The sequence below is a fragment of the Pipistrellus hanaki genome, assembly GCF_964339955.1.
Source record: "Pipistrellus hanaki genome assembly, chromosome: 2".
Taxonomy (NCBI): Eukaryota; Metazoa; Chordata; class Mammalia; order Chiroptera; family Vespertilionidae; genus Pipistrellus; species Pipistrellus hanaki.
In genome coordinates this window covers 133,730,894-133,744,810 of record NC_140504.1, presented here as the reverse complement: position 1 = coordinate 133,744,810, position 13,917 = coordinate 133,730,894, and the positions used below count along the sequence as shown (strand labels likewise).

At 42.6% G+C, this 13,917-nt stretch overlaps 1 protein-coding gene across 2 annotated transcripts in view; it reads right to left on the bottom strand.

Annotated features, from left to right (window-relative positions):
* DIPK1A (divergent protein kinase domain 1A) overlaps positions 1-13,641 on the bottom strand; it is a 107,425-nt gene extending 93,784 nt beyond the window's left edge. The window contains exon 1 of one of the 2 annotated variants that reach the window (XM_084873435.1): positions 13,498-13,641. In XM_084873435.1, the coding sequence (XP_084729561.1) occupies positions 13,498-13,551 (54 nt within the window). In that variant the 5' untranslated portion in view covers positions 13,552-13,641. Of the gene's footprint in view, positions 1-12,249; positions 12,626-13,497 lie in introns of those variants that run through there. The other variant, XM_084873436.1, reaches the window with a different exon arrangement.
* Between the last annotated feature and the right edge of the window lie 276 nt (positions 13,642-13,917).

Sequence of the window (13,917 nt, the reverse complement as noted above, 5' to 3'; positions counted from 1 at the left end):
TAGAAGAAGACATAAACAGATGGAATAATATGCCGTGTTCATAGATTGGTAGAATCAACATAATCAAAATGTCCATACTACCCAACGCAACCTATAAATTCAATGCACTTCCCATTAAAATACCAACGACATATTTCACAGATCTAGAACTTTCCAAAAATTAATCTGGAATTTAAAAAAATATCCTGAATAGCTGCAGCAATCCTGAGAAAGAAGAACAAGGTAGGTGGTATCTCAATACCAGATATCAAGCTGTATTACAAAGCCACTGTTCTCAAAACTGCCTTGTATTGGCACAAGAACAGACTTATAGATCAATGGAATAGAATAGAGAACCCAGAAATCGACTCAAACCAATGCTCAATTAATATTTGACAAAGGAGGCATGAACATACAATGGAGTCAAGACAGTATCTTTAATAAATAGTGTTGGGAAAATTGGACAGATACATGCAAAAAAATGAAACTAGACCACCAACTTACACCATACACACAAAAAACTCAAAATGGATACAGGACTTAAACATAAGACAGGAAACCATAAAAATACTAGAGGAATTCACAGGCAGAGAAATCTCAGACATATGCTGAAGCAATTTCTTCATCGATACCACTCCTAGGGCAATGGAAACTAAAAAGGAAATAAACAAATGAGGCTACATCAAAATAAAAAGCTTTTGTACAGCAAAAGAAACATCATCAAAACAATAAGAAAGCCCACTGCATGGGAGAACATATTTGCCAATGATATCAATGGTAAGGGTTTAATCTCCAACATTTACAGGGAACTCATACAACTTAACAAAAGGAAGCTGAACAACCAAATCAAAAAATGGGCAACAGACCTAAATAGATACTTTTTTGAAAGAAGACAAAAGACAAGAAGCCAAGAGACATATGAAAACATTGCTCAAGGTCACCAATCATCCGAGAGATGCAAATCAAAATGACAATATGGTACCATCTCACACCTGTCAGAATGGCTTTCATCAACAAATCAACAGATGACAAGTGCTGGCGAGGATGCAGAGAAAAGGAACTCTCCTGCATTGCTGGTGGGAATGCAGACTGGTGCAGCCACTGTGGAGAACAGTATGGAAAAACTAAAAATGGAAAAATAAAAAAAATAAAAAATAACTACTTACTTTGGAAGAAAGACTCATTTGGGTTTTAAAAACATTTTCATAGTACAATATCATGATATTTTATATTCATATATGTTGTAGATTAAAAGAAATAAAAGGAAAATTATTTACAAAATTTTCTAATGTCTAGAAACAGGTATGTTAGAAATGTGAGACATTTACCTTTTCAATCATATAATATAAAAAGTTAGTATTTAACAGATTGGTACAGTATTGTTTTTAGAGTCAACTTTAAGAAAGGATAACATTAAAATGTATCTAAACTGCTAAAAAAAAAAAAACAAAAAAAAAAAAAGAAAAGAAAAGAAAAAGAAATAAAACTCTTCTATAGAGAATATGAAACAACACTATAATTCATCAAGATGAAAAACTGGGGCACTGGGAAGATGACAATGAAGGAACACTTTTACTGTGTGCTCAGCCTGAAAGTGGTAAACATGAAATCTGCCTGAGAATTCACCATTTATTTGAGTTTCCTAATGGTACTACCAAATGTTTGCATTTTAATTCTGTGCTTGCATTTAAGACATTATGGAATGCATATGCTTTCTGCATACACACATTCTCCAGATAGGTAATGTAGTTCTGGAGATTTAGTTTCAAGCAAAGGCAAAAGCTTAGCTCCGAAAAACAAGTCTGATAAAGCCAATGAGAACCACACCACCTATAGTCCTTCTCCACCTTTGAGGAATAAGGAACAATCTTATGCTCTAAGTATTCTTAGATTTAAAATAATCCTGGAGACTGAAAATGGGCAAGAAGCCATATTGCTCTTCCTATACATAGTATTTGTCAACATTGTCATTATTACCAGGTAATCTATATCAGTAATCCTATCTGGTACTAAATCCTTCAAAACATTCACATCCTATCTAATAAAAGAGTGATATGCAAATTAACCATCACTCCACCACACCCACAAGCCATGCCCACCAGCCAATTAGAAGTGAGTATGCAAATTAACCCAGCCAAGATGGCTGCAGCCACAGAGTGAACAGAAAGCTTGGGTTTCTCTGGCAATGGAGGAAACAAAGCTTTCCACACACCCTGGCAGGCCCAGGCCTCCACTTAATGCTTCAAAGTTTCAATTATAGAAGATAAATAAATCCCAACAAAAATGGTGGCAGCCACGGAGCTGGAGAGAGCAGGAGGCTTGAGTTGCCCCTGGCAATGGAGGAAGCCAAGCTCCTGCAGCCCTGGCCAGACTAGGCCTCCACTCAAGGCTATAAAGTTTCAATTATATAAGATAAATAAATCCCAGATACAAGGGCCTCCACTTGGGTCGTGGGGGGTGTGGGGTGGGGGGGTCATGGCCTGCCTGCAAACCACCACAGGCCCCTTGGCCAGGCTGTTCCATGCCCCAAGGGAGCCCCCACCCTGATCTGGGACACCCTTCAGGGCAAACCAGCTGGTCCCCACCCATGCACCAGGCCTCTATCCTATCTAATATAAGAGTAATATGCAGATTGACCATCGCTTCAACACACAATATGGCTGCCCCCATGTGGTCAAAGATCCTGCCTCCATGTGGACACAAGATGACCACCACAAGATGGCCAGCAGGGGAGGGCAGTTGGGAGGGACTAGGCCTGTAAGGGAGGGCAGTTGGGGGTGATCAAACCTGCAGGGGAGGACAGTTTGGGGTGAACAGACTGGCAGAGGAGGGAAGTTGGGGGCAACCAGGCCTGCAGGGAAGGGCAGTTGGAGGGGAGAGTGACCCAGACCTGCAGGGGAGAGCAGTTGGGGGGACCCAGACCTGCAGGGGAGGACAGTTAGGGGCAATCAGACTGGCAGGGGAGCAGTTAGGCATCAATTAGGCTGGCAGAGAAGCAGTTAAACATCAATCAGGCTGGCAGGGTAGTGGTTAGGGGGTGATCAGGCTGGCTGGCAGAAGCAGTTAGGGGCAATCAGGAAGACAAGCAGGCAAACAGTTGGGAGCCAACAATCCTGGATTATGAGAAGGATGTCCGACCGCCCATTTAGGCCTGATCCTACTGGGACATCCCTCAAGGGGTCTGAGATTAGAAAGGGTGCAGGCTGGGCTGAGGGACACATGCACAAATTTTGTGCACTGGGCCTCTAGTTAAGTTATAAAGAACCAAACCAATTACAGCATTATGTTTGAAAAACAGTACTAATATAAGCCAAAGAGCCAGGTGTCAGGAACGATAAACAAATGCTAACACCCTAATTAGAACATGCCATCTATCCATTCAGTCATGACCACCTTATACTGATACACACAATGAAACTGCTAGAGTAGTCATTTTAAAGAGGATAACACCTCAAGAAATTTAAAACTTTTGCAATCCAAAGGGCTTAAAACCTTCAGAAGTACTATACAAGTACCTGAGATTTCAAATTTCATTAGATTATTGCTAGCTTTTTAAAGAAATTATTGACACTATTACAGATGTCCACCATTTCCCACCACCACCACCCTCTTACCCACCGCCACCAGGTCCTGCCAACTGTCCTCTGGCCTTCATCACACTGTTGTCTGTGTCCATGGGCTATGCATAAGTATTCTTTGGCTACTCTTACCTTTTATACAGACCCGTCAACCCCTCCTCCCTCTGATCTTAGTCTATTACATGTATCCATGCCTCTGGGTTCTATTTTGTTCATTAGATTCCACATATGAGTGAAATCATATGGTATTTGTCTTTTTCTGACTGACTTATTTCACTTATCATAATAATCTCCAGATCTATCCATGCTGTCACACAGGGTAAGAGCTCCTTCTTTTTTTATAGTCACATAGTATTCCACTGTGTAAATGTGCCATAGTATTCCACTGTGTAAATGTGCTCTTACCACAAAGGCTAAGAGCTCCTTCTTTTTTTACAGCCACATAGTATTCCACATAGTATCCCACTGTGTAAATCAATTTTTATATATATATATTTCAGTGAGGAAGGAAGAAAGAGAAACATTAATGATGAGAGAGAATCATTGATTAGCTGCCTCCCACATGCCCCCCCACTGGGGATCAAGCCTATAATCCAGCCATGTGTCCCTGACTGAAATTGAACCCAGGACCTTTCAATCCACAGGCTGACACTCTATCCACTGAGCCAAACCAGCTAGAGCATCATGGCTTTTATATACTAGTTGTGAGTATGTGTGTTTGTTTGTTTGTTTGTACACTGAGTGACCAGATTACTATGATCTCTGAAATCATAATAATCTGGCCACTCAGTGTATATCCTATAGAATAAAAGGCTAGTATGCAAATTGTCCCCTTGACCAGGAGTTCGACCAGCAGGCAGGCCGGCCAACCATCTATATCTCCTCCCCCTGGCCAGGCTGGCCTGACCACACCCATGCACAAATTCATGAACACATAATAATCTGACCACTCAGCATATATATACATATATATATACATTTGTATATACACACACACACAACACATATATATATGCTGAGTGGTCAGATTATTATGCATCCAGAGATCATAATAATCTGGCCACTCAGTATATATATTTTAAATTGATTTCAGAGAGGAAGGGAGAGGGATAGAAACATCAATGATGAGAGAAAATCATAAACCACCTGCCTCCTGCATGCATCCTATTGGGGAATCAAGCCCACAACCCAGGCATGCGCCCTTGACCAGAATCAAACCCGGGACCCTTTAGTCCACAGGCCAACACTGTATCCACTGAGCCAAACCAGCCAGGGCACACCATGGCCTTTTTATCCACTCATCTACTGATGAGCACTTGGGCTGTTTCCAGATCTTGGCTGTTGTGAATAATGCTTTTATGAACACAGGGTACACATATTATTTCTTATTGGTTTTTTGGGATTCTTAGGATATATACCCAGAAGTAGGGATTGCTGGGCCAAAAGGCAGTTCCATTTTTAATATTTTGAAACCGTTAGTCATTAAAAAAAAAAAAATTTTTTTTTTGTTGATTTTTTACAGAGAGGAATAGAGAGTTAGAAACATTGATGAGAGAGAATCATTGATCAGCTGCCTCCTGCACACCCCCCACTGGGGATGTGCCCGCAACCAAGGTACATGCCCTTGTCTGGAATCAAACCTGGGACCTTTCAGTCCGCAGGCCGACACTCTATCCACTGAGCCAAACCAGTTTCGGCGTGTTAGTCATTTTTAAGAGGACTTTTCTCCACATCCTCACCGGCATTTGTTTTTTGTTGATTTATTGATGGTAGCCTTTCTGGCAAGTGTGAAGTGATACTTCATTGTAGTTTTAATTTACATCTCTCTGATGATTATTGACGCTGATCATTTTTTCATTTGTCTATTGGCCATCTGTATGTCTTCTTTAGAGAAGTGTCTATTAGGTCCCTTGCCTATTTTTAATTGGATTGTTTGATTTCGGGGTGTTGAGTTGTATAAAATCTTTATATATTTTGTAAATTAACCACTTATCAGATGTATTGGCAAATATGTTCTCTCATACAGTGGGTTTGATATATCCCTTTCATTTTGTTGATGATTTCTTTTGCCATGAAGAAGCTTTCCACTTGTGTCTTTTGTTTGTTTGTTTCCCTTGCCCTAGAAGATATATAGGCAAAAATATTGAAAGATGTTTGAGATTTTATTGCCTATGTTTTCTTCTAGCATTTTTATGGTTTCATGACTTATATTTAAGTCTTTTATCCATTTTGAGTTTATTTTTTAAAATATATTTTTATTGATTTCAGTGAGGAAGGGAGAGGGAGAGATAGAATCTATGATGAGAGAGAATCATTGATAGACTGTATCCTGCACACCCCCTACTGGAAATCAAGCCTGCAACCCAGGCATGTGCCCTCTGAGAATTGAACTGTGACCTCCTGATTCATTGGTCGATGATCAACCACTGAGCCATGCTGACCAGGCTTGAGTTTATTCTTATGTATGGTGTAAATTGGTAGTCTAGTTTCTTTCTTTCTTCTTTTCTTTTCTTTTCTTTTCTTTTCTTTTCTTTTCTTTTCTTTTCTTTTCTTTTCTTTCTTTTCTTTCTTTCTTTCTTTCTTTCTTTCTTTCTTTCTTTCTTCTTTCTTTCCTTCTTTCTTTCCTTCCTTCCTTCCTTCCTTTCTTTCTTTGCATGTACCTGTCCAATTTTTACACCACCATTTATTGAAGAGACTTTCACACCATTGTATGCTCTTGCCTCCTTTGCCAACTATTAATTGACCATGAAACCATGGGTTGATTCCTGTGCTCTCAGTTCTGTTCCATAGATCTATATACCTGTTCTTATGCCAGTACCAGACTGTTTTGGTTACAATGGCTTTGCAGTACAGTTTAATATCTGATATTGTGATCCCTCCAACTTTGTTCTTTCTCAAGATTGCTGAGGTTATTAGGGGTCTTTTTTGGTTCCATATTAAGTTTTTGGAATATTTGTTCTAGATCTGTGAGATATGCCATTGATATTTTAATAGAAATTTCATTGAATCTATAGATTGATTTGGGTAGCATGGAAATTCTTATATTAATTCTTTTAGTCCATGAACGAGTATATGCCTCCACTTGCTTGTATTTTTCTCTATTTCTTTCTTCAATATCCTATAGTTTTCCAAATATAGGTCTTTTACTTCCTTAGCTAAGTTTATTCCTAAGTACCTTATTTTTGTTGTTGGAATAGTAAATGGGATTATTTTCTTTTAAAAAAAAATATATATTTTTTTTATTGATTTCAGAAAGGAAGGAAGAGGGAGAGAGAGAGAGAATCATCAATGATGAGAAAGAATCATGGATTGGCTGCCTCCTGCAAGTATCCCACTGGAGATCGAGCCCACAACCGGGCATGTGCCCTTGATTGGAATCGAACCTGGGACCTTTTAGTTCCCAGGTCAACGCTCTATCCACTCAGCCAAACTGGCTAGGGCGGAATTATTTTCTTAGTTTCTCTTCCTGATAGTTCATTATTGGTGTATAAAAATGCTACCAATTTCTGAATATTAATTTTATATCCTGCTAATTTGCCAAATTCACTTATTAAATCTAATAGTTTTTTGGTGGAGTTTTTATGTGTACAATATCATGTCATCTGTGAATAATGACAGTTTTACTTCCTCCTTTCTGGTTTGGATGCCTTTTATTTCTTCTTATCTGATTGCTGTGACTAGGACTTCCAGTACTATCTATACCAAGAGTGGTTGTCATGCCCTAATGTTATCACAAAATGGCCATCACAAGACTGCCACACGCACAGTGGAGCTGGGGCCCGGCAGAGGAGGCAGGTCGAGGCAGGGGAGGGCAGTTGGGGGCGATCTGGCTGGCAGGCAGAAGCAGATAGGGGCAATCAAGCAGGCAGGCAGGTGAGCAGTTAGGAGCCAGTGGACCTGGACTGTGAGAGGGATGTCTGACTGCTGGTTATCCCCGGAGGAGTTCCAGATTGGAGAAGGTGCAGGCCGAGCTGAGACCTCCCCCACAAGCACGAATTTTTTGTACCGGGCCTCTAGTGTTGAATAAGAGTGGTCATCTCTGTTTTGTTCCTGACCTTAAGGGAAACACTTTTAGTTTTTGCCTACTGAGTATGATGTTGGCTGTAGGTTTTTCATAAATAGAGAATTTTCTAGCTTTTTATGTGCAACAGGGTACGCAGGCAGAATGACTGGAATGGAAAATGTGTATAACTTAAATATAGAGAATTACCCTAAATTGTCTTAACTTTCAATCTTTAGATCAGGGGTCCTCAAACTTTTTAAAGTGGGGGCCAGATCACGGTCCCTCAGAGAGCTGGAGGGCCGGACTATATGAACTACTAATTCCTACTGTAACACCTTGGCTGCGCTCACTGCCCAAAAAACCTGGCGGGCAGGATCAGACTCCCCTGGGGGCTGCATGTGGCCCGTGGGCCGTAGTTTGAAGACCCCTGCTTTAGATCTTAATGACAGTGAGAAGGAAGAAGGTATTCTGAACCAAAACCAATAAATTATAGGGCTGCTGTGTTATCAGTCCCACTCAGACTATGAGCAAACAAACCCCAAGCAAAGTAGATCCTAATCTGTAGAAAACACACTGCTAAAAACAGACAAATGCAGGTGTCGCAGTTACCATACCCAGCAGGCCACAAGTAGCATCACCATAGTGGTGAGTGAAAGAAAAACACTGCCTAAAAATGGTCTAAATTAGTTAACACATCCAGTTTCTGACCCGAGAGTCAGGATTCTACTTTGTTCAATGTACATTTAGACAAACCGGGAAGTACTATTTCCTTGGTAAGGCTTCAAAAAAGTTGCTGGAAAGGATGCAAGTGTGAGTTAGTATACTCTGGAAGGATGCCTTGCCGTGAGAAGCTTGTTGGTCAGGTAAATGCTGTTGGCTATCTACTGCAGGCAGGTCACAGCCTGCTCGGCTCACAGGGAAGCCAAACAGGCAGAGTGTGCAAACCACTCCTCTGGAAGAAGTGTGCCCTGCTCCAAAAAAGCTGGTGTTGGTAGAATGTGCAGCATGAGGCAGAGAGAAGGACCACACCAAGGGTGTAAACTCAGTTCCTTTTTTACAGATTTATTGAGGTATAATCCATATACCAATATAAATTATTTAAAGCATACAACCCAGTGTTCTCTTTTAGACATAATCACAGAGATGTGCAACCAGGATCGATTTCAGAACATTTCCATTACCCCAAAAGGGAACTGCATACCCATTTCCCCCAAACCCTCCCAGTCCCAGGCAACAACTGATCTGTCTCCAACTAATCTGCCTACTTTGCATACTTCATGTAAGTGGAACCATATAAGTCTGTGGTCTCTTGCAACTGGCTTCTTTGATACATTTTTTAAAAAGATATTTTATTGATTTTTTACAGAGAGGAAGGAGAGGGATAGAAAGTTAGAAACATCGATGAGAAAGAGAAACATCGATCAGCTGCCTCTTGCACGCCCCCCACTGGGGATGTGCCCGCAACCAAGGTACATGCCCTTGACCCGAACAGAATCCGGAACCCTTCAGTCCGCAGGCTGATGCTCTATCCACTGAGCCAAATCAGTTTCGGCTTCTTTGATACATTTAATGTTTACAAAATTCATCCGTGTTATAGCTTGCATTAGTTTTTCATTCTTCTTTATTGCTGAATAATATTCTACTCTTAAGGATATACCATGCACAGTAGAATCTTCACAAGCAGTAGAATCTTTTTTGCTATATAAACAAAGCTGTAAACAGTGATTAGGCCCCACATGAGTCCATAAACACCTATTTATAGCTGAAAATACATTATTAATTGCATAATATTACAGTTCTCTAGAAGTGTTATCAATTACCACAGTGATATCTGAATTAATGAAAATACTGGGAATGAAGCTCCTTTATATTTAAGACAACTGCTTCAAATGTTTTCCATAATCTGTAGGAGGAATTAATTGCAAGCCTAAGGCCAGAACACCTCAGGACATAACTTTTTTTACCCCAACCACAGTGGAAGACAAACTGCAAAACTGCAAGTATACAAAGCTGGTCTCTAGAACCTCCCTTTCTGCTTGCTGGCCCCTACATCTCTTCCCCCTATCTTTGAAATACAGTTCCTTCTGTATGTTTCACCCCTCCCCTATCCCCAAAACAAAATGAGATCTTTTATACCTGTTGACTAATTACAGCCTCACCTTAAATTGAAATAATACATTTACATGAAAATGTTACTTGAAGGAGACAATGATTTTCTAACACATTTATCCTCCAACACATGAAATGAAAATTAGTTTCCCTCAAATAAAGAATTTCCAGCAGGAACAAGCTGGCAAAGGGGAGAGTTATTGAATGCTTGTTTGTTGTTTTTATTCCCAAGAGACCCACTCAAATCACAGTAAATCCACTCCATGGCAAATGGAAGTTACTCAGGGTAACACATTTCTAGGAGGGTGGAAAAAAATAAGGAACTGTTATTAATTCTGTTAGACATGATAATGGTAGTATGATTATGTCTAAAACTACCCTTATTTAAGAAATGCATACTGAGATTTTTGGGTACAATGATGGGCTATCTCTGATTTACTTGAAAATACTTCAGGTAGTTGGAAAGAGGGTATGGGGAAGGGAAAACGAAACTAAATACTGATAACTGTTGAGAGCAGCTGATAGGTGATGAGAGTTCGTTATTCTTTTCTGCTTTATGTCAAAAAATATAAAATTCTCCAGAGTAAAATACTTTTAAAAGAGAGAGATAAACTGCTCTCTTCCTCTCAGGCAGTCTTTTGTGCCTTTCCTTTTCCTTCATAGCACTTACTGTTGTCACTACATATTTCTAAGATTATTTGATTAATGTTTATCTCCCTGACTAGACTTTAAGCTCCATAAGGACCACAAAGGTGTTCCCTCAGCTCCCACAAAATCCCTACCACCTCGCAAAGTTTCTGGCACCTGACAAATATTTACTAAGTGATTCGAGACAATAAAATAAGTTATATCATGCATTTAGGTCAGTAAATGCTCGATACATAAAGGAAAGGGGGGAATGGAAAGCCAGGGACCTCTGGTTGAATGAATTCAACATTTTTACCTACATGTATTTACCATTTAAGTTCACGTTTTTCTATTTAAAATGTAGTAAAGATGTAACAGATTTAACTTCACCTAGCTTATCCTTGCTACATTCACGTGATGCATTCAACTAAGAACTACAGTCTCCACTGTATAAAATGAAAACTTATGGAACCAAAAAGTTATAAAACCTTTTCATGGTCATTATGAAAGAGATGCACAAATGAACAAAACTCATCTTTTGTTCATGCCTCATGCTGTTTTTAAAGGAACATGATTCTTTTCTCAAGAAAAATAAAATATCCCTAGCTGGTTTGACTCAGAGGATAGAGCATCGTCCGCCTGTGGACTGACTGAAGGGTCCCAGGTTCAATTCTGGTCAAGGGCACATGCCTGGGGTGCCAGCTCAATCCCCAGTAGGGGGCGTGCAGGAGGCAGCCAAACAATGATTGATTCTCTCTCATCACTGATGTTTCTATCTCTCTCTTCCTCTCCCCTCCTCTCTGAAATAAATAAAAATATATTTTAAAAAAGAAAAGAAAAAGTAGTACTGTGTATTTTAAATCAACCTTCAGTGGCTGAGAAACTGAGTAGCTATATGCTAGACTCAGCTGAAAATATATTTTGAATTTGTCCAAAACAATTTTTAAAATATATTTTTACTATTGATAGCATTATAAATATCTCCCATTTCCTCTCCCCTTACTCACCACCCCCAAACCTACCCCCCCCCCCCCAGGTTTTCACTATCCTATTGCCCATGTCCATGGCTATGGATATAAGTGTATGAGTGCTTTGGTTTATCTCTTCTCCCAACCCCGCATTGAGGTGTGTCAGTCTGTTCCATGCCTCCATGCTTCGGGTCTTATTTTGCTGGTCAATCCATTTTGTGAAATAAGCCAATCTGAGAAAGACAAATATCACATGATCTCATTTATTTGTGGAATCTAATGAACAAAATGAATTGACCAAAACAGTTTTTGGGTTTGAAGCACCTACTGGTAGAGGAAGTACAAAAAGCAGAAGATGAGGCATTTTGGCAACAGGGAACGAAAGAAAACGTGACAGTTGAGTAATCTGAAGGCCTTCTTAAAAAACTGGTTACTAGTAAATTGACTACTAACAAGAAAATTCATAAAGATAATAAATACAGATACCAATGCAATGTTTAAAACACCAGTCCCCAAGTTTTAAATTCATCTCAAGTAATACCATAATCAATAAAGTTTTGGTTTAATCAATACTGTATATAGAAATAGCCTTCTTAAATATCACTATGCCCCCAAATCCTTTTGAAATGCTTAAAATCTGTTTACCTTAATTTAATAACAGATAACAATGTGCACAATAAAAAAAGGCAGAAATGCCAAATGTCTGCCATTAATGTAAACCAATATTTGTAAAACTAATCTTAACTCAGCCAATCCGAAAGCTTGTGTGCTGTAATGCAAAAAAAAAAAAAAAAAAAAAAGTCACATCCATATCTGTAGAGAACATTTAAAGCCAAGCAAAGTCTAAAACGAAACCTAAAAAATTAAAAACAAATAGCTAAGTATTTTTAGTAAAAAGAATAAAATAACGTTTTAAATAACCCAATAAACTTATTTTGGGGATCAAATCTGGAAAAGTATCCTTTTGCTCACATAAGACACCTACCCCCTGGCCTGGGCTGAATTCTAGACTGGGTTGCTCCACGTTTCCTCAAGGCACAGTTACTACGGGTTGAGCTGCTACCGAGATGCAGGGAGCTCAGTTTTACCCCCACACTCATCACATCATGGGCTGTCAAACCACGCTTCCAACCTGCGGCATGGCAGGGTAATGATTTACCCCTGCAATCTCCAAACAAAAATGTAAGATTTACTTGCTCCAGGATGGTTACTTCTCAACTCTTAATTTATAAAAAGCACGAGCTGAGCATGAATTTCTGTACCAACATTATATCCATCCATTCATGTTAAGCCTTTTCGTGTACGCGGTAATAGAATGCTGTCCTCTGAAGGCAGACAATACTGCTGACCCACGCCAGGCATTGATTTGTAGTTGTTTTTCCAGCGGGCTGATGGATTTGCGCTCAAGCTACTCACGGTGTCTTACTAGGTCCCCCTGGTGACCAACAGCACCTGAAGGCAGAGGCAGGGTTCCGAGGCACACACTGACAGCGGGACAGAGAGAGGGTGGGACGGAAACCACGCAGCATTAACCCGGGAGCGGTGCACATGACATGACTGAGAATAACGTGTGCATCGCTGGGGATAGTATCTGCGATCGCCACCAGACACTGCTCCCTTGCCTTTCGGAAAGCAAACACCCATCCGACTCGCTCGGGCTTGTGAGTCCTGCCTCCTCCCATTTAAATCACGGGGTGATGGGGAGCCAGCACCGAGGAGCTCACGGCGCGAGGCACACGCCGCTTCCCCGGCGCCTGGGGAAGCACTGATGGGACCAATTGCCATAATTTTCTGAAATATGGAGGGATGACACACCACCTTACCGACCACCGTTTGCAGACCCGGGACCCAGCATGGAGAACAGCCGCCCCGCGGGGGGCCCACCGGGGAAGGGGGAGCGCACGGGACCGGGCAGAGACCGAGGCACGTCCCGAGCCCAGACCGCCGGGCCCCGCTGCCAGGGGTGCAGGGTCGCCCCCGAGTCACGTCTCGAGGCTCCCGGGGGGGCCCAGCGGTGCGAGGGCGAGCCCGGCCGAGGGACCGGGGTCCCGGAGCCCGGCCGGCCGGGGCGGCGGTGGGGACTCGGCAGCGCTGCCCGGGGCGGCGGGGAGGGCGCGCCGCCAGGTGCGGACGGCAGGGGGCGGCGGGGCTCGGGCGGGCGCTGCCCCCGGGAAGGAAGGAGGAGGGAGGCGGGCACGTCCCGCGCGGCGCGGGGGGCTCGCCGCCGGCCTACCTGGAGGTGGTAGGGTCTCCGTAGCCAGGCGCCCGGACAGAGGCTCCTCGCCATGGCAATCACACATCGCCCCGCCGCGCCGCAGTCAGAGGCGGACCCGAGCGAGCGCCGGCAGCCCGGCTCCCCGCCTTCCCCTGCTCCCCGCCCGCCTCCCCGCCCCCGCCCGGCCGGCCCGCCCCCGCCCCGCCTCCGCCCCCGCCGCGCGCGCCGCTCGGGGCTCCACCGGGGCGGCCGCGGCCTGGCCTCCCGCTCCGCGCGCCCGGCCGGCGCGGCTGTCAGAGCCGCTGCCGCCGGCTGCCTCCGCCGTAAAAGGGAGGCGCGCCGCGCCTCGGCCGACACAAATGCAGCGGCCTCCCCGCGCTTAAAGGGGAGGCGTGCGGAGGAGGGAGGGGGCGCCGCCGGCTCCGCGCGGGGCGGGGC